This window comes from Triturus cristatus, chromosome 9 (genome assembly GCF_964204655.1).
Source record: "Triturus cristatus chromosome 9, aTriCri1.1, whole genome shotgun sequence".
NCBI lineage: Eukaryota > Metazoa > Chordata > Amphibia > Caudata > Salamandridae > Triturus > Triturus cristatus.
Genome location: NC_140592.1, coordinates 49,403,267 through 49,430,006, shown reverse-complemented (window position 1 = coordinate 49,430,006; position 26,740 = coordinate 49,403,267). Strand labels below are relative to the sequence as shown.

Here is a 26,740-nt window from a genome sequence, read left to right as displayed (position 1 = left end):
TTTGTGTGTTAGAACGTATCCTCTTGTTCGCAGAGGCTTCTACACTTAGCATCTTCCTTCCTTTCCATTTTTGTTAGGGTGCCACAGTAGAGGTAGGATCTGTGAAGTATTTTAAGCTGAAGTTGCTCAAGTCTTGATGTTATGGCTACTTCTCTTGGGGAGGCTAGCGCTTCCTGCCAGTCCTCGTCTTCTAGGTCCCCCAAGTCTTCCTGCCAGAGTTCAAAAAGAGAGTCAGGTAAATGATTGATTATCTTCTGGTATGTCATGGAGAGTGCCTGTCAGTCTATATGAACAGTCAGAAGCCTATCTTCCAGTGGAGACACCTCTGGCAGGTCCTCGTTTTGTGGGATGGCTGCCTTAAGGGCAAGTCTTATTTGTAAATACCTAAATGTTTCTGTAGCCACCCTATCGTACTCCCTCGGTAAATCTGAGAACGGGATCGCACCTCCCCTCGTCCACTGGTCTCCCACCCTCGAGATGCCTATTTGTCCCATTTATCAACGCCCGAACAGCTCCTTAGCCTACCTAGTCTTTCTGCCTCCCAAAGGGGCATAGCCTGGGTTATTTTATTATGCCATTCCAGTCTCTTGGTTACTCGGTGCCACAAAGCGATCGTCTAGTTTGTTAGGCCCGTCAGACGCTGGTGCTTAGGGTTTGTGTACGGGGCTCTTCTGTGGCCCATGAGAAACCTGCCCATCTGGTATGCTGTCTCGTCGTGCGGTCAGTGAGCCCACTGGTTGATGACCGTCAGTTGGGCTGCCCAATAATATGCCAGAATATTAGGTAGTGCAATCCCACCATCGAATAATCCCCTCGTAAGTTTGTGTCGCTATTCGTGGGGCTTTCCCAAAGCAGGGCCCGGACATCACTGTCAGTTGTATTAAAATAGGCTTCAGAGACCTTGAATTGTGCGTTTTGCAGTGCATGTAGGAACCGCGGCAACGCCATCATTTTAAAGTGTCCCTCAGACAAGTAAGAATAGCGGTCATGATCTCCTGTAGGTTGTATGTATAAAAGAGGTCTGGGTCTGCTGTGGCAAAGATCCCTAAATAGCAGAAACCCTCTCTCACCACTGCCGCCCCACAGTCTAATGGTAGAGTTGGACCATGCAGAATAAATATTATGTATCTGGACCAATCTATGGTATAGCCGGACTATTTTCCAAAGTTGGTGAAAATCTGCAGGACTCTATTAATGGAAGACTGCGCAATGCGACATATAAGAGCACATCTTCCGTATACAAGGATGATTCTGTCCTCCCTGCCTTCCACCCATCGTAATCCCCGAATTAGAGGTTCTCCTCTTATCCAAGTCAACAAAGGCTCCAGAATCAGAGCAAAGATTAGTGGCAACAGCCCTGCCATGCCCCTCATTTCAGATGGAACGTTTGCGACGTATGGCCATTTACGACCACATGCGCTAAGGGCTCTGCATATAGCAGTTTGATCCACGCCAAATATTTCAGACTGAATTCCGTTCGTTCCAAGACTCCAAGCAGATATGGCCACTCGATGGTGTCAAAGGCCATGCGGGCGTCTAGGATCACTACGTCCTCCATAATCATACCGATTCTTCCCAGTACTCCATGAAGGCGGCACAGGTTTAGCGCTGTATTGCGCCACGGCGTGAAGCCTGATTGGTCAGGGTGGACCAATTTAGTGATGTGGAGTAGCTGAGATGCCAGCAATTGGCCTAAATTTTGACCTCAGCATTAAGTAGTCTGATGGACCAGTAAGAGCTGCAGCTCTCCGCCGGTTTGCCCTGTTTGTACATTGCTGCTATGGAGGCCAACCTTTGATCTTCTGGCAAGATGCCTTTTTGCCTACTCCAAGTACATTTTTCATAGGTGAGGTGCTATTTTAGAGGCTGTAAGTTTGAAGAATTCTATTTGGAGGCCATTTAGTCCCATCGCCTTTCCGGATTGTACACTACAGATCGCAGAGATGATTTCATCTTCCGTTGGTCACATTCCAGTGGTAATCGATCATCAGGGGAGAGGGTCAGGAAGGGAAGGTCCACCAGCAATTCCTTAGAATCGACAGCAGTGGCAGATGTAGTGGGAGAGTACAAGTGTGTGAAGTGGGTTGCAAAAGCCTCCACCATCTCCTGCAGGTTTTCCAATATCTCTCCGGCATCAGTCTTTAATGTGGTTACCCAGCAGTCTGCCCTTTAATGTCTCTTAAGCCAAACCCGCAGCTTCCCAGCCCTATCTCCCATCTTTTATATTTTGTGAATGTGTTGCTAAGTGTTTGGTCACGGCTGGTACACAGCCATTCTTCCATATATAAAAAACAAAGGTTTGGAAAAGTAATTCATGACAGGAACAGTCTTTACTATCGGGATACATTTCTGTATTAACTAGGTGGGTAATAATGTTTGTTCAAGAACATAAAATTAAGAATGGAAAGGGATATACCCCTTGAAAAATGTAATCCGACAAAGACAAAACAAAATAAATGCATTCTAAACAAAAAAAGTGGGGGCCTTTTTGTGTCACTTTTTGGAAGTGTACAAGTTTTTATGGGGGTCACAGTCAAAATTCTAGAAGGATGGCAGCAATCAGCCAACGCAAAGTGTAGGCTAGAGACAGGGTCTGCTCGTCATCCAGCGACAGATTGTGTGCCAAAAACTCTAAAAGGAGCTTCAAGTCATATTCAATAGTTTATCGAACTGTTTCTTAGAATACAAATTTAACTTTGCTGGAGCTAAGCCATTTTTTCCGCTCCATCACCACTACGGACTTAAAATACAGTGTTCACCTCATTTTGTGCACCTTGTCAAAAAGGTTTTATCCATACACAATAAGCAGCTGGCATCAGGATTAAAGAACAGCATTTCGAACATCACAGCTGTTAACCTTTAGGCAAAATTAACATGAAAAAGGGTGAAAAGACATGTAGATGAAAGAAAATGTAATTCCTTTAGTTAGTTTTTAAACTGACCTCCAGCAGCAGCAAGCACCATGCGGGGAGCCTTGTAGTGAAGGTTCAGGTACTCCACAAGATCCGCCCGTGTCAAAGTCCTACAATCAAAACGGACACTTTATACAAAGTCAAACATTCTTTCAAGCCCAGGCACCAAAGATTAATACAACAGTGGGTTAACAAAGAGTTTAAGATACCTGGGCACCCAATTTCTGATCTCTTTTCAACAAGACACATGCACAGTTAAATACAGAGTGGTTGGCTCCTGGTCTGCTCCCCATTTCCTCCTTTACCCAATACAGTACTAGCCTACCCTCTTAAGCCTTATTGCTTTATGTTAATTTAACAGGTCTTCGGGTCTGCACTATATAACCCTCCCCCCCCACCTCAAAAAAAGAAGGAATAGCACCTCAACAAAAGGGCAAGCTGCGTACAGACACAAATTAAGATAAATAAATCTATACTTGGCCCATGCTTCATACAAAAGGAAGGACACCTTGCGCACGCTGACAAACCGGAAGGAAGCAAGAGAGTCGTGATAATGATGCCAACTAACATAAGTAACGGGAGGGTTAAAAGCCCCTTTTTAGAACTTTTTTTAGGCACAATAGATCATAGCCAAGTGATAAGAGCATGCGAACTACCTGCAGGTGAGACCTAAAAATATTTACAAAAATAAAAAAAGACTTTTGTGCTTCTTTGTGTTCAAAGGGCCTACAGCAACTTGCGGCCTGGCCATCCCCAAAAAATCTTTTAAGTATATATATATATATTTTTTTTTTAAATGTTAAATGGAGGAGCCAGTCGAGAGAGTACATTGTTGCAGGGGAGGCAAGTTTTGAAGTGAAATAAAAGAGTGGAGTTGGAGGGAAAAAGCAGCACAGGCTGAAGACAGCAACACTGTGGGAAAAGGCATAAACAATCAAGGAAGGAAAAATACACAGGGCAAGGGGAGTAGCACAAAGGGCACAGAAAGAAACATGCGAAAGAGCAACCAAGGAGAAGGGAGAAGCACACAGGTCTTTTCTAACAACCTAAAAAGAAAAATGTACCCACTTCCACTGATATGCGCTTCAAAGTACACTAACAATATTGACTTTCTATTGTTTCAAATATTTTTGCTTTGGGTGTTTATTTTTTGCATTTAAAAAAATGCAAATCACTTATTCCAGAAATGGAATTACAGATTAACATGTCAATTCTCCTCTCCTTCATAACCCTTTTTTCATTAAAATAATAGTCTCTGCCTGTAGTGTGAGAAAGGAGGAGGCAGAAGGAAGTAAAAGAAATATATACAACGGTAGGAGGCGGCTGCAGTTCTTTGAAATCAGACAAAGACATTTTGGAGCAGGCCTTAATCCATCACAGTTTTCTGCCTTCAGCACTACAAGTAAGTTTCACACAGATTTCGGACGTGCCATTCTTGGACTCGATTCATCGCTGTCATCATTTTACTCACTACCTTTGGGATTGTTTCATTATTTTCATTTGTGCACAGAATGTTTGTCATGCAATTCCATGTCAGAGGTGACGCAGTCAGTCCGCTTTGCTTGCTCAACAAAAGTATATTGTATTCCACGGCTAAACAGTCAGTATGTACTCAAATTCCAGCAGACAAATTTATATTGGCTAAAAAAAAAATACAGAAGACTCTGAAGGTGTAACACATGACATTGGGCAACGTAGGTATGAGAGCACAGTTCTCTTGGATGCATCTGATTCAATGATCCCCTGAGGAGTGAAAGCAGTAACTCGAGGAGATCACTGTGCTTCAGATCTACATTGTCTGCAGGAGACCGAAACCATGTCCATGGTATTACCATTCCCCTGCTTATTATTCTTATTTGTGTATACAATGCCCTTGAGTGAATCAGTTGTACCATGATCCTGACAAGAGCAAATTCAGCTGCCCGTGTGAACATCTGTGTGCTCTGGGGGAAAAAGCATTTAATGGGAGAGAGAGAGATTTGCCACTTAACTTAGCCTCCTTAGGGCACCCCTCTGTAGGGTGAAAGGGGGGTGCTATGGACCACCCCAAGCACTCCCCTACAGGCAAGTGCAGTATCTCACTGCACCCACGTGCAACGGAATCCTCTTTAAAGCGCAGGCTGGATGCTACCTAGGCAGAGAAACAGAGCTACTTTGAAGCTGCTGCTCTATATTATAATGAATGAACTGTCCACTGGGCAGCAAGAGTTTGTGGCTTCACCCTAGGGGCAGCACATTCATCATCATCAGTCGCAATATCCCGGTCCGCATCACGCACACCTTTTGAGAAGTGTGCCATGGTGCAAACAGACAATGGTGCCTACAAGGGAATCTTTTAGACATCCATGTTTCTTGAAAAATGTAGGAAATAAATTATCTATAATCCCTGATCAGTAGCTTAGTACAAACAAACATCAACAAGCATTTGCAATGCAATAAGTCTTGCATTGTTTTAGAGTGCTGTAATGGAATTTTTTTTACAATGTTGAGAGAGTGCATGGGTGTGAAAGTGATAAGTGGAAGATGGTATATAGAGAAAGTTATTTCCATACATAAGTGAGAGGTAGAGTGAAGAGAGAAAGAATGAGAAAGAGTGAAGGAGAGTTACAGCAAGGTAGAGTTATAGAGAGAAGAGGTTTAGAGGAAGGTGAGGAGAAAGAGCTAGAGGGGAAAAGATGAGAGAGGGTGGAGAGGAAAGCAATGGGTTATAATGAGGAGGCTACACAAGCGAATAGAGTGGGATCAAAGTACTTAGAAAGGAAAAGTATTGGACCTTAAGATGACTAACAACAGTGAAGCTGCCAGGAATCTGCCAATCACCCTCAGGCTGAGCATCCATTTCTATAACTGCACGGCAGCTGGGGGGAGGGGGGTTTCTGTCAGCCTGTTCTGTAGTGCTTGTGCAGCATGCAAGCTGCGGAACATCCCAAAGAGCAGACACAGACCCCCCCCAATGACGCACACAATGTTTATGCATGAATAAAGTAGCTTTACATCAGTGCTGCGTCAAAGTGTTAGTTAATGGAGCAAAAAGTATTGCGTTCCGCCAGTGCCACCTTGATAAGGGCCTGGTCCTGGAGCCTAAAGCAGAAAGATGCGAAAAAGGTGATATATTAGTAGACGCGCAAAGGAAGTATATAAAATCAGTTAGAATGAAAGTGCACTTGGAGGAGGAATACAATGGCGCATATGACAGGAATTAGCCATGGGTTAGACGGCTGGGCCATTGTCATGATGCCAGCGCAGTGCCATCTGCTAGAGGTGGGCCGCGTCTGGATAAAAGAGGCGTAAAAACGGAGGTTCAAGTCTGGCCTAGAAGGGCAGGATAATGATAATAAAAAAGCATCCAAGTCTAGAAAAAGCTTGCGCAGAAAATATATATACACATCTCCTTTCCTTTGGTTCACCTTTTCCGGGACATGCAGCGCTCCTTGTGGGTTCGTTTCCCTGCAACAGAACCTCGCTGCTCCATATGCACACACAATCCCTCCAGCCGGAGAGATAAAGACGGGACGAACTCTCGTATTCTTATCCTTTTGCACTTTTTATTTTAAATCCTTCACAATAACGGGCTGTTTAGGCAAGATCTACGCGTTTCGGAATGCCTGATTCCTTGCTCACGATCAACCTGGCTTATGGGCACACCCATGTATATATTCAAATGGCTATTACATCATTTCCTGCCATAGTTCAAAGTGCCCCTATGCCTTATGGAGGATGTAGTTTTTGTCTTTTTTCTATTTTTTGTCTTTTTTAAATAAAACGTGAAAGTGATATTGCATAAATAAAGTAATACATTATTTTCAAAATCCAAACCATTATCAGAAATAATTATTTGTGCACTTAATGCCCATTCTTTTCTTCTTTTTTTTCCCCTCTTCCTGGAAACAAAGGTCTATCATTTTTTGTCTTTATTTTTCTACCCTTCCATGGGAGACCATTGATTTATTTCTTCTTCCGTCGTTATTCTGTTATGATTCTTTCCTTTCCTTCCTTCTTTCTTAGGTCTCGGCTGCGAAGGCTGCGCTTGCGCAGTCTCGCTCCGAGATTTAATGACTTGGAGAAGAGGGGCTTGAACCCGCCCCTCTTCTCCCCTGTTCTCCATTGGCTGGCCTCTTGAATGCTGGCCAGCCATTGGAGAAGAGGTCAGTCATTCAGATTAGGCCCCGTCCTTTTCGGATCGGGGGGCGTGTTTTTTGCAAGAAGTCTCAAGGAGGAGACTACAGCAAAACACGCCCCCGAATCCGACGCTGCGTTTCTCCGAGGCATTTCTGCTCTGCCTCGGAGAAAGGCGGTGGTGTCTTCCGGTGCCCTCGGCTTGTTTTGCTAACGCTTGGGAGTGAGGGGCGTAGATCGCACTCTCTCTGCTGTCTCTGGATTTCTCTTTGCTTTTCAGCCTGTGCACCTGGGACCAGTGACCACCAGCGGCCCCTGACTCTTGCACCCAACACAGCTCAGCCTCCGACCCAGGACAGCTGAGCCAGTTCACGGGAGACGCGACATCTCCAAGGCTGGGCCTCTCTCTCCCTCTCTCGCTTGGCCACGTCTGACTCCACCCGAGGAGGTCCCTTTTCTTGAAAGACCTAGTTTTCCGCACCCCACGCACGTATTGGAACGCCCAAGAGGATGAAAGGCTTTGGCTGGTGGTCACGGCGCTATGCCTGGCTGTGGCGAGCCTGGGCGTCCGGGCGGACGACGGCCTGGATTTCCCAGAGTACGACGGCGAGGACCGGGTCATCCACCTGAGCAGCAAGAACTACAAAGCGGCCCTGAAGAAGCACGACGTGCTGGCCGTCTATCACGACCCCATTGATTGATTGATTGAGGTACTTATAGAGCGCAGCTATCACCCTACAGGCATCTTGGCGCTTGCATTGGGAACCCATCCTGGTTTTTCCCTGTAAGATAACCCGTACTGGGCATCACCAAGGTGAAAGCCAGGCATCCCGCCGCGGGGGGCCGTTGTGGAGATTAAGCAGGCTTGTTGCCCAGAGCTGCATAGTGTGAACTCGAGCTTAGAGTGGGCACCGAAGCGAGAATTATAGAGTCCGTGAACAATTGGGTTCTGGACCCTGCCGCGTCGGGAATCGAACCCAGGTCCCGGGTCTGATCTCTGCTTCAGGGTATGCCTCCTCTAACCAGTGAGCTACACTTCTCCACAGGATGACAAGGCCTCGCGGAGGCAGTTCGAGATGGAAGAGCTCATCTTGGAGGTAAACAAAAGTGACCCTCGTGGCGTTCCATTCACACACACGAGAGTCATTCAAAAAATACACACAAAGCCGGTATTGGCACATATCCAGAACGCTACCCACACGGCCACTGAAAGTTTGCTCTTGGAGTAGGGAATTGGTCATTTGTAAAACAATTGCAGTAAAATTGCGCCCAGACACATATTTGAAAATAGTGTTTGAAAGAGAAAAGATCGATTGTGGGTCCTGGTGGGCTGGCTGTACGCGGTTTCACTACAATCGACTTTGAATATTGCAAGTGTGTGTCTGCACTCATAAAAGCAGGTAAGGTGGTTCAGTGGGTTCATGCATCAGTGGCGGAGATCCGTGTGCAATGTGACTGTCCCTCGCTGGAATCGAACGGGCTCACTCAGACTTTCAGCCGCCCAAGGTTGATAAAATGAGTACCATCGAGATGGGTTGAAATACAACCTCTTATCAGTGCTTTAGGAAAATTTTGATTATAGTTACTACTGAAAAGTGAGCTACAACTTCATCGCCCTAGGCTACTAAAACACTTGGGAATTTCATCAGTACATCCCTACCGAAAGTAGATTTCTGAATGCGCCCCCTCGGGAGACCGTCCTTTGAGAATACCCACCCAAGAGACAGAAAATACTGAACGTCTCAGAACACCGACAAAAGTGTTGCTTGTGCTTAGTTATGCCACTGTGAAATGTGTCACCTTGGAGGATTGTTGGGACATTCACCAGGGAAAGAAGGGACGATAGCGGCATGCAAAATGTGCATACAAGTACGTGTGTATAAGTTTTATGTACAATTTACTGTGCATTTATACATATTTGACGTAGGTGTTTGTATGCTTGAATACATAGGTTTGACCAATTACGTGTGTGGTTTGTCTGCATGTATTTTTGCGTTTGTTTGCATCTGAGAACATGTGTGTGCATCTCCATGTGTGTTTGCCTGTGTCTGCATAAAAAACATGTCATAAAACCTCTCTGAGGAGGCGTGCCGCCATTGTGGCGTATATCTTTTTCAGTGGTCGAAATTACGTTTCGTGTGATAACAAAGGTGCACGTTTGTAACAAAGAGAAACAGGCACTTCAGAAAACAAAATTGCTTAAAGCTTTGAGATTCGGGTGGGATGTCGTGCGGGTTTTAACGTGAACACACAAACTTTTCCAGAAACCCTCAACTTTGAAGAAGTGCTTACTGTCTGGGCAAAAATGTAATCTCATTAGTTCCAGTTTTACACCTTAATGAAGTAAACATCTACTGGAAGTTGAGCAGATATGACACTGTGTGTAGCTTTTTTTAAATAGTAAATAGACCTGCTTGAGGTAGAAACTAAATTGTGTTTTTTTGGAAGCATGCAAATTATGTAGGAGATGGTGAATTACGTCTCAAGTGTAGTAAACTGATGTTTATGCAGAAAACGCCACTCCTCCACAATTGCATACTTTAAGGATCCTGGCCATTGCAGAAATACATGAACAAAATATAATATAGTAATTGAAAACATTTCTAGGCGGATGGGTATACATGTAAGGTTCCACCTATAAATTTGCCTAATATGGATGTCAATGAGGCGTGGTCAAATTCAGTGGCGGCTGACATGTACCAAGGGTGGTGTGGCGGGGGACACAAAAAAATAATTAAATAAAATACCTTTGTGCGTGACACAACATCATCCTACTTCGGTCTTCTCTATAGGCAGGCTCCAATGCGGGACTCAGCCAACTCCCCGAACCAATCCTGGAGATACTCTCACCAGCATGAGAGAAGCACCAGAATTAGTGGGAGAAGCCTCACTTCAGTGCTCTGAAGAGCCAGCAGAGGTCCGTGCAGGTAAGTGCGGTGGGGCGTCCACAGACAACGGAATAGGAATTCTTTATTTAATTTTACCTATTCCATCGTCCGATGACATCGTCTTAAACGGTGTTGGAAATCGGCCTGAAATATCCAACTCCCTACAGGTAAATGTGCAAGCAGGGGCTCATAGCTTTCTGTTTCTACTAACTGTATAGGAGTATGACCCGAAAAATCATAGTTTAGTCCCATTTTAGGTGTTTAGGGGCTAATACACATGTGTATGTAGCTATATCGCTTATGAAAAGAGAGATATCAGTTAAATAGTCCGTCATACCAAAGCAAACAAGCATTTACAATGCAACGGTCTCGGCATTGTTAAAGTTACAGCTATTGGCATTGCTCATGACAATGCAGTTTCTTTAAATGTTTTAAAAACAAAAACATAACCAAAAATAATGTCATGAGCAATGCCAATAGCTCTAACTTTACCAATGCCGAGACCATTGCATTGTAAATGCTTGTTCTTCTATGTTGTTGATTTTTCTGAATCTGGTTTTTTTCTTTTTCCTTTCTTCACCATTCTACTTCTTTCTTTCTCTATTTCTCCTTTTCCGTTTCTCATTATGTTATTCACCTTCACCATGAGAAGCTATAGAAATTTTTTTCCTTTTTTTTTTTTTACAGATGAATATACAGTTCTTCCGACTGATTAAGCCCGTGTGGGTGCAATGTTCGTAATTTTAAGATGTAACGCGATTCTTTTTGGCGTAATTGTTTTTCACGATCCCCACCTCGTTCTCTCTTTGGGATCGTGTCAATGCCATAAAATCTCAATTGTTTCCAGTCTCCTTTATGATGGTCATCCATACGTTTTGCTACAGAATTTGTTCTGTCCTTATGTATTGTAGCCCTGACGTGTTCCAAAATTCGCTTTAGTTCAAAAATGGTGCTCCCCACATATTTTAGGGGGCACGGACATTCCTCAATGTATACTGTTTATTGGGTTTCGCATGTTATCAATTGATGAATTTGCCATGTTCTATTTTCGCTCATCTTTATTTCCTTTGTTTGTTTGGCGATTTGGCAAACTTTACACATGTGACATTTCACAAAGCCTTTCGTGTTGAGCCATGTACCTTCCATCTGCTTTCCTTTGAAGTGGCTGTGGATCAGATGATCTTTTACATTTTTGGCTCTTCTATACGTCACTGTTGGATGTTTTCCCACTATTTGTTTCACTGTGGTGTCCAGTTGTAAAATTTTCCCATTTTTTCTTTAAATTCTCGTTATTTGTTTACTTTCCAATGAATAATCTGTTATTAGTCGGATTGGTTCTTCTTCCGCCTCTTCCTCTTTTGGTTTTAGGGCCAGACACTCTTCACATGATTTGCTGTTAGTTCTTTCCAAGCATTTCCCTATTGTCTTGACATTGTATTTTTTCTTAAAGCGTTCAAAAGTGTCGCCCCCATGTTTCCTCCATTCTGTCTCTTCACTGCAGATCGCCTAATTCTCAAAAATTCCCCATATGGGATACTTGAAATCAGGGATTTTTGATGGAAACTTGACGCTTCCAGAGTAGCATTAGTCGCTGTACTTTTCCTGTGGAGGGTGGTATGAATCTGGTTGCTTTGAATGAAAATTTCAGTATCCAGGAAAAGTACTCGATTATTACTCATTTCGTAGGTGAATTTCAAGTGTGTTTTGCTGTTGTTTAAAACTTCGAAGTATTCCTGGAATTGCTCAGCTGTGCCATCCCATATAATCAGTAGGTCATCGATAAATCGTTTCCAACTGACTATTTTGTTCAACATTCTATCATTCCCCACACTCCATGCTACTTCCTTCTCCCAGTATCCCATGGCTAAACAAGCATAGCTTGGGCTGAAGGAAAAACCCATAGCGGTACCGTTTTTTTGGCGATAGACTTCTTCACTGAAGAGAGAGATATTTTTATTGAGGCAGATAGTTATCATTTCTAGGAGCATCTTGTTATGTTCACTATATTCCATATTTCGCTCTTTAAGAAAGAAATTACATGCCTCTAATCCAACGTCATTCCCTATCGTAGTGTACAGGGATATGACATCCATCGTTATCAATAGATATGTTTCTTGCCACGGAGTGTTTTTTAGTGACCTCAACAGATCCGTTGTATCTTGTATGTACAAGCTTAATTGGGTCACGTAGGGCATAAGTGTTAAAATCTGGTTTGCGATGCCAACATAATCGGCGCCACCTTGTCCCCTCTCAGGCCCGTACGCTCACTTAAGCAGTAGCCATTTTGAAAGCGCCATGGCCCCTCTGCCCCTCACCGATCACCAGCGCGTTCCCTTGGCGCTGCGAACACCCCCCGCTCTCTCGTGCATTGACCATACCCCCCTCCCCTGTAAGGGAAACACCTCACATCAAAGGGATTACAGTAGATCAAGGCCCCCACCGTCTGAGACCCGACCAGTCGCACACACCTCCGGGAATTGGCGGAATGTCCAGCTGTGCGATAGCCATCTCCTACTGTGGGTGGGGTGGGGACTTCCACTGTAGTTATGTGTAGGAACGAGCTTGAAGTGGGGATTCCAAGGATGTCTTTCCGTACATCAAAGTCTCAACAAGAATGTGTCACGTGTAATAAAGCAATAAACTTGTGTTTAAGAGGCCAGGCCTCAGAGATGTGGTTAGAGCACCTCGAGACGATACCTTGCTGTCCGATCTGACGTGTTCTGCTCCGACGGAATAAAACTTTGTTTCCTGCCTTCCAGTCTCCGGCGCCTGCCTCTTTTGTTGGTTAATCATCGAATGGTATAAGAGGCGATTACAGCCGGGCAATACTTGAAAAGTTATCGACTGAAACTGCCGCTACCATTTAACATAAGGAAAAAGTCAATTATATCAACAAAAGGATCTTTATTAGAACCCATGGCAAATTTTATTGACTTTTTCCTTATGCCCTACGTGACGCAATTAAGCTCGTACATAAACGATACAACGGATCTGTTGAGGTCACTACAAAACACTCCGTGGCAAGAAACATATCTATTGATAACGATGGATGTCATATCCCTGTACACCACGATAGGGAATGACGTCCATAAGCCAGGTTGATCGTGAGCAAGGAATCCGGCATTCCGAAACGCGTAGATCTTGCCTAAACAGCCCGTTATTGTGAAGGATTTAAAATAAAAAGTGCAAAAGGAAAAGAATACGAGAGTTCGTCCCGTCTTTATCTCTCCGGCTAGAGGGATTGTGTGTGTGTGTGTATGTGTAATATATATATAATATATATAGTGCCGCGTGTGTGCGAGGTGGATGCGCAGGAGATTAGCAGCTCAGTGGTGAGTGATGTGCTAGTGAAGCAAGTGGAGGACGTCCCCAGTGGTGGCTTTGGTGATGGGAAGGGGTATCACCGAGTAAGGATAAAACAGTGACCACAGGGAAGCCCGAAAAATCAGGTGCTCATATTCTCAAAGACGGCACCGTAAGTGCGTTCGAGCCGCGTATGGCATACTGGTGGAAGCAGACTTGGTACATCAAAATAAAATGTGACCATTCTTGCACATGCCTCCCATTCCCCGTCCAGTAAAATACACGCATAAGGCATTCACTACTAGGTTAAGTTAAATGCCTACCAAATCTCCTTCCGGGCAATTAAACGTATATGGCATGCACTACAAAGTTGGGTTACTATAGATGCTGCCGAGTATTTCCGGGCTAGAGTTAAGAGTGTGACGGGACGAATAAGGGAAAAGTGACGTTTTAAAATACCTCAGCACAAGTCTGTCTGGAAATAACCCTGATCCAAGATGCGATGCATGTGGCAGTCTCCAGCGTTATTCTGAAGAAGTACAGTAAAAAAGCGGGAAAAACCGCAAAGAGTGAATAATGGAAAGCGAGGTGGGAGTAGGTGAGGTAAGAAAGAGAAAAGACTAAGGAATGGCGATATCGGTTGAGGATGGCAGAGAAAGGGATCCATCAGCTTTTCTCCCGGCGCACGACGGGCCCAGTGGTGCCGGTATAGATGACTACGGACACCCGGAGGTCACGCAATCTGTGACAAACAATAAGACCAGCGTAATCAAAGCAAGGTGGCCAGTATCATAACAAGCCGCTTCACAGCACTTTCTCTAAAGCACATTGACGGCAAGAAAAAGCATATCAAACTTCACTAGGACACCATCATGCCTTTTCAAACAGCTTCACGCGCCTGTCGTTAATATTACTTCTCTGTAGCCCTGCCTTCCTCTTACACAAGCGCTGTCTGGAATTCCCACAGCTTCTAATGCATGCAACGCTTTCCAGACGCTGCAGTTAAAGGCCAAGGAAAAGTCACTCACGTACAAGAACTTCCACCAGGTCTTGGCAAGAAGCAGCTCGGAAACTCATTGCGGCACACTGATCAGTGTTTCTTTGCAGCACATTTGAGTAACATTTAGCAAGATTGCTTGAATCGTCGGTAAAGATTGTGTTGGCTCGAAAACTCATTGTGGCACACTGACCCGTGTCCCTTTGCAGCACATTTGAGTAACATTTAGCAAGAATGCTTGGGTAAAGATTGTCTCATCCACTGAAAAATCACAACCAGCTGCTAAAAGTGCGCCGAAGTGTTGTGCCCACGTCGAGGCACGGCAACGAGGAGTCCAGGCGGGTGCACATGCCCGGTCCGGGTAGGAACGCCAAAAGAAGACAGGGAGGGAACTAAACAGGCTTCCCTCCCAATAGAAAGCAGGGATTTGGAAAGTGCGTCAGTAAGAAGCGTGGGTGGAGCTTCCACCCTCGCTTCTGAAGAAAAGCGACAATAGATCTCGCCTGGGTGAGCAACGCATGCGCTGCGTCGCCTAGGCAAGACCTAAAAATGAATTATTTGATCAAACAATGAATCAAACTCAAAACTGAAATCCATTCAGTAACAGACAAAATTTTGCACAGGTGTATACTTTAAAGAGTCAAATTTATATAAAAAAGTTTTGTTATATAAAAGCGTACAAACTACAATTCACATCAAGGTAAAAGTAACTGAAATTAACGTATCATATAAATCTTTCTGGCATGAATAATTTTGCAATAACCCATTTCACAAGATGAACAACAGGACCAACATCATTAACTAAACAATTAACATTACTTGGGGAACTAATCACAGATAAAATGGGTCAAATTGTCGACGTGAAGGCACCTGTAAGACCATCTTCAGGATGCAAGTTCTTACATGTACTTTTGACCCTGACAAATTAGGAAACTAGCCACGGGTTCCAAAGTTGTGTTAGACAGTGGCAAATAATTATTTTGGCACGCCAAGAATCCAAGTTGAATTGAAAAATGGCCAATGTAGGGCAAACGCTCACCACATTTATTTATTTCGGGGAGACAACCATCATTGTAGGAGTCTCGTCTGTCATCTTAGTTTAAAATGTGCTCGTGTCCTCATACACGTCCTCACTGTCAGATCTAGTAGGTCATCAGTACACATGAGCTTGCATCCTGAAGATGGTCTTACAGATGCCTTCACTATAAAGACCGAAACGTCGACAATTTGACCCATTTTCTCTGTGATTAGTTCACCAGGATATAGAAAAACTTTGCTATATAAATTTTGACTCTTTGAAGTATAAACATGTGCCGCATTTTTTGTCTCTTACTGAATGGATTTAAGTTCCGCGTTTGATTCATTGTTTGGTTAAATTAATTTCTGACATTTGTTTTCACTAAGCTACCGATTAGAGATTATAAATTTCATATAATTTACAAGAAACATTGATGTCTAAAAGAATCCCCTGTAGGCACCATTATCCAATTGTGTAGATTACCCAAGCCTCCATGGGTCTATTGGGCTGCCCATTTTTTGTTATATATGGCGCAAACAGAGGCTGTGCGAAAATATATAATATGAGCCCACGACTGTAAAATAGAAGTAAACTATAAAACAAATTAAAACTAACCATATTACCATGACAGGTAAAGCACTTCACCATTATCTGTGTGGAGTACAATAATCCAAGTATTAACATTGAACAAGCAACACAAAAAGTTGGGGATAATCTGTGCTTCCAGAAGTGAAATGCCAAAACAGGATCTATCCAAGTTGAGCCACCACAGCCTGCAGTAAAGCACACTTAATAGTATATAGTGTACAAATGCCACCTTTGTCACTTACTTTGCATTTGCAGAGGTTCCTACGACAGTGCGACTGAGAGGGGTTCCTTGATAAGCAGTAGCATGGAGATAATCGAAGGTAACCTCTTCTACATCTGCATCAATCTCTTCCATTTCACGGAGGAGAACACCGCGTTCCTTCTCAATCTGAGAATCCTCCAGGCTGACATTCTGCACAACATCGGCCAGTATTTCCACAGCTGTAAAAACAAGACAGATTTGAAGAGCATGTAGTAGATGTGTACTAGAGAGCTCTATCTATTCTTAACCATCAGAGGACTAGAAACGAACAAGATGTAAAACATTCATATAATGACAGAATTCTAGTCTCCGCTTCAAGATGCTCACAAGCACCAGTTAGAAACAACTCCAAAGAATTAACAGGTGTCAAACATGCACAAAGTCTGCCTTGTAGGCAGTGGGGAAGATTCTGAGCACTTCCGGAAGTGGCAGAGCCCCAGACAAAGGAGTAAGTTACCAGTCAGATGCTTACATTTTGCAAGTTCTTACCTTTTTATACAATCAGAATAGTAAACAAACCAGTAGTACAGGCATTCACCAGTAAATTGAACATCACCTCCGTGTTGATACACATACCTTTTGGCAGGTCTTTGGATAGAGCTTTAATATAAATTGCAGTTTGCTCACGGGAGGTGTAAGAATTGAGGTGTGCACCAATGCTCTCTACCTCTTGCTCCAAAGCTGCCTGGGGACGTTTCTTGGTTCCCTGAAAAGAAAGAAATATTAGCGATGTATCAAAACAGGACAATTTAGTATTTTGATGTGGTCAAAATATGCCACTCCCCGTTATTTCACAACTTGGACATTTTTCTCAGGTTTGCATGGCAATTTTTTTTTTTTTTTTTTTTAAATGGTAAAAACCACAATCTTTCTAGTCAGCAAACTCACTAGATGCTGCACAAAGAATTTAATAGGACTGCAAATAATTCCCTCCAAAGACATACATACGTTCTCGTAATACTAACGCAAATGTGTTGTGTGCCTCGCCCTGCTGCCGAATATAAACAGACCTAGAGACACAACAAGTTGTTCTCGTCTAAATTGGCAAAAAAAATCTAATATGAAAAGAGGCAAAAGTCTGAGAACTTTAAGTGGTGACATATTGCACTCATTTTAAACCAGCATGTTATATTCCATATAGGTACCCCAATATAGGCCTGGGTAACATCACCACCTTTCACCTATATTCGTCCCTATACTACATACATAACGGGCTAGTAGGACTGACCCTTTACCTAGTTTCAGTACTGCCTACGGAACGTGGGGTTTTCCTTGAATAATAGCCTCATACATTATGCATGAGGATCCTTGGAAACTCAGCAGGACTACCATCTCCTGCATAATAACTATGTACAAGGTTCATTCTCGACGTCATCCTAAGTCCGACAGTGGCACAGAAAGTTAGAACCCCTGGGGATAACATCACATCTTGATGAAAAAGAGAGACAAGATCATGACTTCCATGCAGAGACACTGACGTGAGACGCGGAGGTTCCTGAATACAGATACTCCAGCTCGCAGTGGTCTGAATACCCCTTGCGGGGTGTCCAACTCGAGACCAAGACGGGGTCCCACAGTCTTTCACTCCAGGTAATGGGGTTGCCTTTACCCTAGAGGGATTCTTGGCTTAACACCTACATACCTGCTAGGTACACTTAGGTACATTTAGATAGGGTAGCATCGTAGGAGTACACATTTTACTGTCATGTATTTTATACACTTGCCTGTATTTATGGTTATAGCAAGATGGTAGAAACTTACCATCCCTTTACCTTCTTAGTGCTTCTAATTGCTTATATCTGTTTCTGTCTAAGTGGTTGTTTCAGCACACCTATGTGCCCTGCTTTGTTGATGCGAGTTTGCTACCAATATTGGTTTTGCCAATAACTGTAGAACTGCAGCACAAATGAAAAACCTATACTGAACAATTGTTATTTTGTATTCTTCCAAGATTATTCTCACACTGCAGGTGCACACAACATGGTGGCCATCTTCCAAAGGAGCAAAAATTCAGTGTACAAAATATTATTTTCCTCAGTCTCCATCACCAACCTCTCCTAAGTAATGGTCAACAACTGAAGGCTGAAGCAGGAATAAGCAATACAAGCGTTCAATAACTTTTCTATGCATTTACAGTTGTCCAACAAATGAACATCAAGGCATGATCAAGAAATACCATTAATACCTTAAATGCAAGATGTTCGAGGAAATAACCAGCACCGTTGTTTTTTTCATTCTCATATCGACTGCCAGCTCCAATCCAAACCCCCACCTAAAGGCAAAAGAAATCTAATGAGAAGAAACTGAACACTTTCTAGTAAGGGTACTGTGGCTCCCAATACTAAGTAACACTAGGAATGTTTCTGGATACTTCAAGCGAGGTTTACCTTCAAAGTAGGTTCCAGTATTTTGAAAAATCATCAGATGTCAGTCAGGTCCATTGAAAGTATTTAGTTTTAAAGACTAACAATTTTCCAGATCAAAGTGCCTGTCGCAACTACACACTAAAAAAAGAGAACATTTATAGAAAACTAAAGTATACCTACTTCATTTCAGGTTCACCCGATATACAAACCGAAGCAGACAAAACGACAGGAAAAATGTGCATTCAACTCAATTTGTATCCAAATTATAAACTATCTCAAAAGGGGACTTGCACACATTCCTTAAATTGGGCGGCTCTTTTCTCTGAAATCCGAGGCAAAAGGGAGTATTAAAGATACAAGAAACATTTAATGTTGTTTGAAGACAAAATAGATGTAAAAGGTGAATTAAGAGAAAAGCTAAAATGGAAATGCGGTTTTACCACCAACGCGGTCTTTCCTTCTGTACGATTTACACTTCATTGTATGAATTAAACTATCCAAATAGTACACACGGTTAGATATAACTTACTGTGCAAGTTGGGTGAGCAGACTCCTCAGACGCAACACGCAGGCCATTCTCGAGTGTTGTAACTTGAGTCTCAGGAATATTTTGTAGCGTCTGTGCATAGGAAGCAGTACTCTGGTTCTTCTTTGAGCTAAACAACGAGGACTATTTGAGAGAAAAAATAAACAAAATAAACCTGCAAGAACAAGGTGGCCAAACTAATTCCATATGGAGCACAGTCAGATGTCCACCCAAAGCAAATACGACGATTGGTTGGGTGGAACTTAAGACAGTAAATTCTCCAAAGGATAAAAAACCAATTAACTAACAAAATATAGATCAGTGTTATCCACATGCTGGGTAAATACTTCATTTGGCTTGAATACAGCTAGTTAGATAAGTGTTAAGTATTCATAAGTGTGAAAAGTAAAGTATTTCAGATGTGTAAACCCTACTTTTTAACACCTCCAATTAAGGCGCAGCATTCAACTGCATCCCAGCCAGGCTCACTTTGCATAAATTCCAAAAACTAAACATGGCGGCAGTTGATCACCACATATTTGTTTTATCCCCCAAGTACCACTCATACAAAGGTATATTGATTCAAGCTCACATACACCCAAGTAATTATGGTAGCAACTCGGGCAAGTTCAATTTAATTCATTTACAGCCACTCTGCGTTTCTCAGATTAGCCACAGTCATCTTTACAGATTTTCTGTACTTAACACAATTCCTCACAGGTAGTGTTTGAAAGATAAGTCATGAAGGTATGTCACTTTGATGCCCCCATACATTTGGGTGCAGCTTATTTTTTGTAAGAAATGTGTCTTCTCTTGATGCTGGATTGTGGTTCCATAATATTGCTTAAAGATCTCTAACAAGCTGCTGAAGGTACAAGAGCACTAGTGCTGCTCAACGGATCATCCCAAACCAAAGATGTTTTACAATCCCTATGGCTTGAAGGTCTCTGGTCTTCATGTGTCTGGTACATGGCTGCAATAGACAGCGTTTCAATTTTCTAAAAAAATGTTTATGCTGACTCTTGATAAAGGGTCATTTTCTTTTCTGCTGTAAAAGAAACCACCCTGAAAGCAGTGAAAAATGTTTTAGACCATGGTGAAGCTCTTAGGAGCTTTGCACCTACTTTACAAAAGCGAACAGCTAGCATCATAATGCAACCATTACCAACACATGCACGGAAGGAAAAAGCATAGCTGTAATCAGATTGTGGCCAAAAGCAAACTTCAAACTTGCCGCTTCAAATGTATGACCACAGAAATAAGGATTCTCTCCTCTTTTAAAATGTGATGATGAAAGCACACCAAGATAAGAAGCACTGACAATGGGATTGGCTCTGGTATTGTTCAAAGAACTCTGAAAAAAAGCATTGTGGGGTCCGTTGACAAAGAAAACCTTTCGAAATAAATTTGGAAAACAGGGCAAAAAAATCAACATACAACGTAGTGCCAAGGGAAACCTTCAAACTAAAGAAAAATTATGGATGTCTATAAAAAAAAAAAAAAAAAAAGGCAGAAATGAAAAGTAATCATTACATAAGCGTGAACCATCTCTCAGGAAATTAAAATGCCCCCGTCAGGTGTTCATTAACAAAAAACAGAAAAGTATCCAGTGATTCAAAAAGTTGGGGCGAGGGTTGTGTGTTCACTCTTCAACCATTAATGGAATTGAATAGTACCTAGCAAAACAGTAATTATGAAGCAAAATAAATAACAAAAAGTAGAACGATAGCCAAGGAACAGTGGCAAGGCAAGTGAATACCAAGTTGGTTACAAAACTTTCAATGTGTTCATATACACTGCATGCTTTCAGCAACAAAACGTTGGATTATTGTGAAGCAGTGGTGGAAATTGACAATGCCTTATTTTAGAGGAAAAATGAAGGGGGGGGTGCAAGAGAACAGCCCCAAATACGTTTGCTGGGGAAATACCACTTGGTGAATTTGCAAAAAAAGGAAAACTCTCTCAAACGAACAGAGTAACAGGAAACGGAAATGAGAGCAGGGTTTTATCACGAGAAAGCAGGCAATGGGAGACTGGAGCACCAGTAAGACAACAAGCATTTGCGAAGCCAATCTTGGACATACTAGTGTTGCAAAAATCTTCTAATCATGCTGTACTTTATCCCTGCTCCTGAGCAGATAGGGTAAATAAGAAAAAAATTGATTGCGTCATTTTGCATGTGCACCCACGGCTACAAAATTAGGCTGCCAAATTTTTCCATTATACTCACAATATTGTATCCAACCCTGATAAGGTTAATAAAACTACTAAACTCCTCATGTGGCGTATACCACAAAATGCGGAAAGGAAGCAATTCCTTTTTGTTATTCAACCCTCACATGTCATGCTTGATCATCTGGTTCACCCTGACTCCTAAAGGTCGGGTTGGGCTGAACCGTGTTTCAGGGAGCTCTTAGGAGATGTAGGCCAGGGGGACTTAAAGATAAAAATCCTACCCGAATCCCCAGGTATCCCTTTATTCACAGGGCTGAAGAGGATGTTAAAAAATATTTTAAAAAGGGTCTTCTTGGAGGTTATGGTCCTATGACCCTAATAGACTGCCAACATGTTTCAGCCCAAAAAAATCAGTGGCCAAAAATGGTCCTGGGCTTTCATCAGGACACAACAAATATTCCTTCCCTGGTGTTGACCAAAATTTGGACCTATATATTAGTGTTGAAGGTACAGAAAGCTGTATCCTTCGTGACAGTAATAATAATGATGATAACATTAACCTATTTGGTATCCGTGTATCCCGGCATTGGCCAATGCCGGGATACATGGATACCAAATAGGTTATTCACGGGGCAGAACCTTTGGAGTATGTTTGACTACAAGGCTACCCCACCGTGATCCATGAGATAAAATTATTCCTCTCTAATTGGGCGGAATTTATTCATATTCAGAAGAAAGGAGATAAGTATACTCCCCGCTGTTATTGTTATTATTGACACGAAGGATACAGAGCGAGCGCTTGGGCAAGCGTATCTCAGAGGGGCCAGGGGAGAAGCACACGGGCAACAGAGTAGAACAAAGAGGGGAAGAGAAGCACACTAGTAAGAAAGCTGGAAAACACACTCTCAAGGACGGCTTAAACAAAAAGAAAAAAAAAAGAAAAAAAAAAGCAAGCAGTCTAAGGACAGCATTCTGATCATGGGAGAGCTTCACGGTTTAGAATAAATCCTTTTTCTGATTCCATCACTGCACAGTTTCTCACTTTACTTTCTGCGAACAAGATCTTATGAAAGCATTAACAAGATTTCACAAAATGTTATTGTATATTAAATTGGGAGTTTACTTGTAGTCCAGTTCCTAGAATGCCAGCTAAGGGTTAGAGAGTCTGCTCACAGTCACAACTCCACGTGCACACAAAGAACCACTTACTCTCATTGTGCCTCAGTTCCCTTGTTTGCTAAACCTTTTAACAATGATTGGACATTTGAACTCTAGTATAGCTAGATGTAAATTTATGTTAAAATTCAAAATGTTATAGTCTGTGAGCTTTTACAAATTCCTAAAAGTAGTAAATCTGCATCAACTTGTGGAAGCACTCGACTTAGAGAATAAGGACCCAATTATTTTTTAGGTTTCCCATAATGGCTTTACATTGTTTCTACATTATTATTTTTCTTTCATTTGGACTTGGCTCCATATAGGTCCATATAGGCTGGACTAAGCTATTGAGCGCTACTTTAAAATCCTGGGCGATTTGGTGAAAAGAAGGTAAAACAGCCGTATTTGTCAGCTGTGTCCACTCAAGCGAGCCCCTTTGAAGTCTTCAGTACGATTTAACCAGAGTGCGTACCCCCGTTATACCCACTCTGTTGATGCCGCACTCAAAGTTTAGGGCATGAATAGTTTTTTCTCCCAGAGTTAACAGAACGTGTTTGCCTTTCTACAGAGGCAAGCACTGTGAGGCAAAGAGAAAGACAGACAGACATGGCACACTGACAGAGACGGGACGCTGATGGAGAGAGGAAGGGAAAGGCATGGGGAGACAGATCACACAAACAATAGAAAGGTGGGAAGAAAGGGATGTGCAAATATTGAGAAGAGATGTGGACAGAGAGATAGATAGGAGAAGCAAGAGGTGGAAAAGAGCAGCACAGCGAGAGACAGATAGAAAGAGGCGAGTGCTGCAGATATAAAGTGACAGGTAGAAGGACAGAGGCTGGATACATGGGGGTGGCAGGCAGATAGAGACTTGGAATGGTAAGCAATATTTCAAAGAAACAAGAGCGACCCATACATCCTTGTGAGCTGGGTTAGCATTTAAGCAAAAAAAAAAAAAAAAACACAATATTCACTCAACTCATTTATCAAGGCAATACAATATATGCAACCTAAAGTGACTTGCTCAGATTTAATCTAAATCATAAAAAGGCACTTACGCCCTTCCTATTTAGGTCACGGTAGAAAATACCTAATTGTATTTGTACATACTAGTTTATGAGAATTCATAAAAAGCCCAACACAACTTTTAGTCAAGATAGTGCTTACTTCAGCCTAAGTAAGTAGAATTTATTCTGCAGTCACAATCTTTACCACAGATGTATTTCCTTATACATGAAAGGATTGGACAGTTTGCATTAGTTGCACATCAAAGGTGATTTGTGAGCCCCAGTGATGTGGCCATAACCTATCTTGGGGAGTACTAAGTGAAAACATGTGAAATCAGCAGCACTGGTGGTGGGCTTCTGAGAAAAACATTAGCCTTGGTACCTATTTTATTATTATAATTTTAGTTTTACAAATTAAAAAGCATTGGATTAAGTCAATAATGAGAAAAATCGCTTCTTAGTTAAGCTACGAGAAAAGCAAGAGCAATGCATTTCCAAATTCAAGTAATCAGCGTTTAAAACGGCTCTAGTAGTGCCCAGCTTTATCCATCTCAGCCTACACTAGTGCCACAAACAAATGCCTGTGTGTCACTGCTAAATTCAACACATCACGAAGCATGTATTTTGTCAATAACCTTACATGGAAAGGGCAGTTGGAAAAAAGCAATTTATCTCTTAAACAAAATTCATTACCTATCTTAAAAGTGCATGGCGCAAGTTATTCTAAAGCTATTACGCCGGCACTTGAGGTATTTAAAGCTAAAGCTCAATCAGCAGCACTTTATGGTGCTGAGCTTTGGGGATGTTGCTGTAAAGATAATTTTGATAAAGAAGAAAATCACTTTGTTCGTAGGCTGCTCAAAATCCCGACTAGAACCCCCTTATTACCAATGTTCCTGGATATTAATCTTAAAAGGACTAATTACCAAGCTATATTAAGACCATTATTGTACTGGGTTAGATTGTGGACAACTCTGGAGTTGGATGACTATAAGAATGGGCTGATTGAAATAATTCAGATCAATGGGCATATGAAAATACCCTGGTTAAAACACATTTTTACGTGGTACGAGAGGTTAGGGCTTTCCCACCTTTGGGAGATTCCCCAGAATTTGACCCCATCCTCAAAAAAGCTTATAAAGGACACTTTTTGGTTTTATGTCAATCATGAATTAATATGTAGCACATCGATTGGCACACTGACCCAGAGATTTTTTAACATAAAAGATAGCCCTTCCTTTGAACAATTTATGGATGAGATAGAGCCGCCATTAGCAAAAACGTTATTCTTGCAATATAGATACGGGGTCTTACAGATATCTGCAATTACATGCAGGTGGGGGGACAAAAATGGTATGGACTTATGTACTCTTTGCCCTCAAGGAGCAAGGGAAGATGATGTCCACCTACTCTTCTTTTGCCCAGCTTATAAAAAACCCAGAGATCGTTGGATCAAACCACTATGTAAAAACCTGGGGATTAGATCCTATAAAGAGGTAGAGCGTATATTTAAGTCCAATACCTCGCAACTCATGGTGTTTGGTATAGGTAGATTCCTATTTAGTGTGTACCTTATTAGGAAACCGTGTGGTCATAAACTGTAATGAATAGATTTTTTTAATATTTACTTCTAACTTGTCTAAAATTATTAATGCACTGATTCTCGCAGTCCTAATTGTTTGTAGTATCTGGCTTTTAGTTAAATTAATGACTATATTTATGTTCTTAACCGCGGTAGCTCATTAATGGTCATAGCTTATTGATCCTTTTTTTGCTATGTTTAAATTTTAAAGTTTTCTTGCTGATTATGGTAATGTAAGTATCTATGCCTTGTTTATTCCTTCTGTACTTCTGCTTTTAAGGCTTTAAAAGCCGAAATAAAGTATAAACAAACATAAACAAACAAATTCAAGTAATCAGCATTTAAAACGGCTCTAGTAGTGCCCAGCTTTATCCATCTCAGCCTACACTAGTGCCACAAACAAATGGCTGTGTGTCACTGCTAAATTCAACACATCACGAAGCATGTATTTTGTCAACCTATTGACTCAACGGAGGCTGAAATCATTTGCTTAGGAGAATGATCTTATTAACATAAATGGAGAATGCCCATCACACAAAAAGAGATGGGAAAAATGGTTGCAAAAAAAGTCTAACCACTGGCAACTGCACTGGGTAGCATCCCAACCCATCATTTTTCACCACCTGTGCCACTCAAGACATAGTCCTGCCTTATGCAAATCAATACTCCTTCTCGTGGGAACTGTCCATCCCTGTCAGGCAAGGCCCCCTCCAAAAGTGAACACTAACATCCCCAGACTGGTTTCGGCCTGGTCAGCGTGGTATAGCTTGGATACAATGGCAAAGAAAGCAAGGAGGGGACCGACGTCTGACCTTACCCTTGGCTAGCTAGGGCGGAAAACCAATCACACAAAAGGGGATGGGAAGAATACAAACACTAAGTCAAAGCACTGGCACTCGATTGCTCGTTGTAGCATTCCAACCCATCGTTTTTCACCCACATTGAATCTCTAAACAAAGGCCAGCCTTATGCAAGTCAGTAGTGACCACAAGGTGATGTCGTTTTGAAAAGAGGGTCTAGTGAAGCACTTTGTTAAAGAGTGTGAAGGAAGGGAGGATGACACCTGCCAAACGAAGATGAGTTGATAGGTGCGCCACATACACAAAACTGTGCGAATCTACAACCAAAAACATTATCGGGGTCGTCTTGGGACACTTTACATCGACTGACTGAAAAACAACAGTTTGCAAAAGTGAAACTATCAACCTTCCCCTTCACTCCTCCGGTTCGCTGCCCTACGAGACGCCGAGTCCCATAACCCAGATGACCTTACACTCAGACCCAAGTATCTTTCCCCGCAACAGGAGGGCTTTCCCCTGTCCCACGGGTACAAATTAGGTCCGTCACGTGCGTCCACGCCTTCCCGTTCCCTGGGAACCTGTAGACTCACCGCCCTGGTCCGTAGGATTGCTCGTCCCGCTGCACCGCCGGCTCTACACACGGTCGCCGCCATTTTCTCCCTGACAGAAGAGAGGACGAGGAGACGCGCAGGCGCAGTGCGGAGTGTCCGTGCTCTGAGCCTGGAGCACGCATAGGGTAGGCGTGGTCTCGCCAGGAACACGTAGAGAGATGGTGGCCATCTTTAACTCTTGTATTGTAATTTTATGTCAACGAGGTATGTGCTCGTAAACCTTGAAAATCATCAATGAACTAAAAAATTTTAAATTTTAATTACTAAATCTTTGTTCTGTTAAAAAAGACACCAAAATGATGTGTTGTTTTGGAAATGTATTCTTATAATGTGTGTGAACACATTTTATAAGAATTGATAGCGGGCTATAAAGCTGTATGAAATTTTCATGAAAAAAATAGAATTACGTTAAACAGTGGCAGGTGTGTGTT

General features: G+C 42.3%; 1 protein-coding gene across 1 annotated transcript in view; it reads right to left on the bottom strand.

The window, feature by feature from the left end:
- UQCRC1 (ubiquinol-cytochrome c reductase core protein 1) overlaps nucleotides 1–26,443 on the bottom strand; it is a 54,285-nt gene extending 27,842 nt beyond the window's left edge. The window contains exons 1-6 of the mRNA XM_085624370.1: nucleotides 26,289–26,443; nucleotides 18,980–19,120; nucleotides 18,270–18,356; nucleotides 16,661–16,790; nucleotides 16,065–16,263; nucleotides 2,943–3,022 (exon numbers count right to left, since the gene is read on the bottom strand). Of these exons, the coding sequence (XP_085480496.1) occupies nucleotides 2,943–3,022; nucleotides 16,065–16,263; nucleotides 16,661–16,790; nucleotides 18,270–18,356; nucleotides 18,980–19,120; nucleotides 26,289–26,351 (700 nt within the window). The 5' untranslated portion in view covers nucleotides 26,352–26,443. The remainder of the gene's footprint in view (nucleotides 1–2,942; nucleotides 3,023–16,064; nucleotides 16,264–16,660; nucleotides 16,791–18,269; nucleotides 18,357–18,979; nucleotides 19,121–26,288) is intronic.
- Nucleotides 26,444–26,740: the final 297 nt, after the last annotated feature.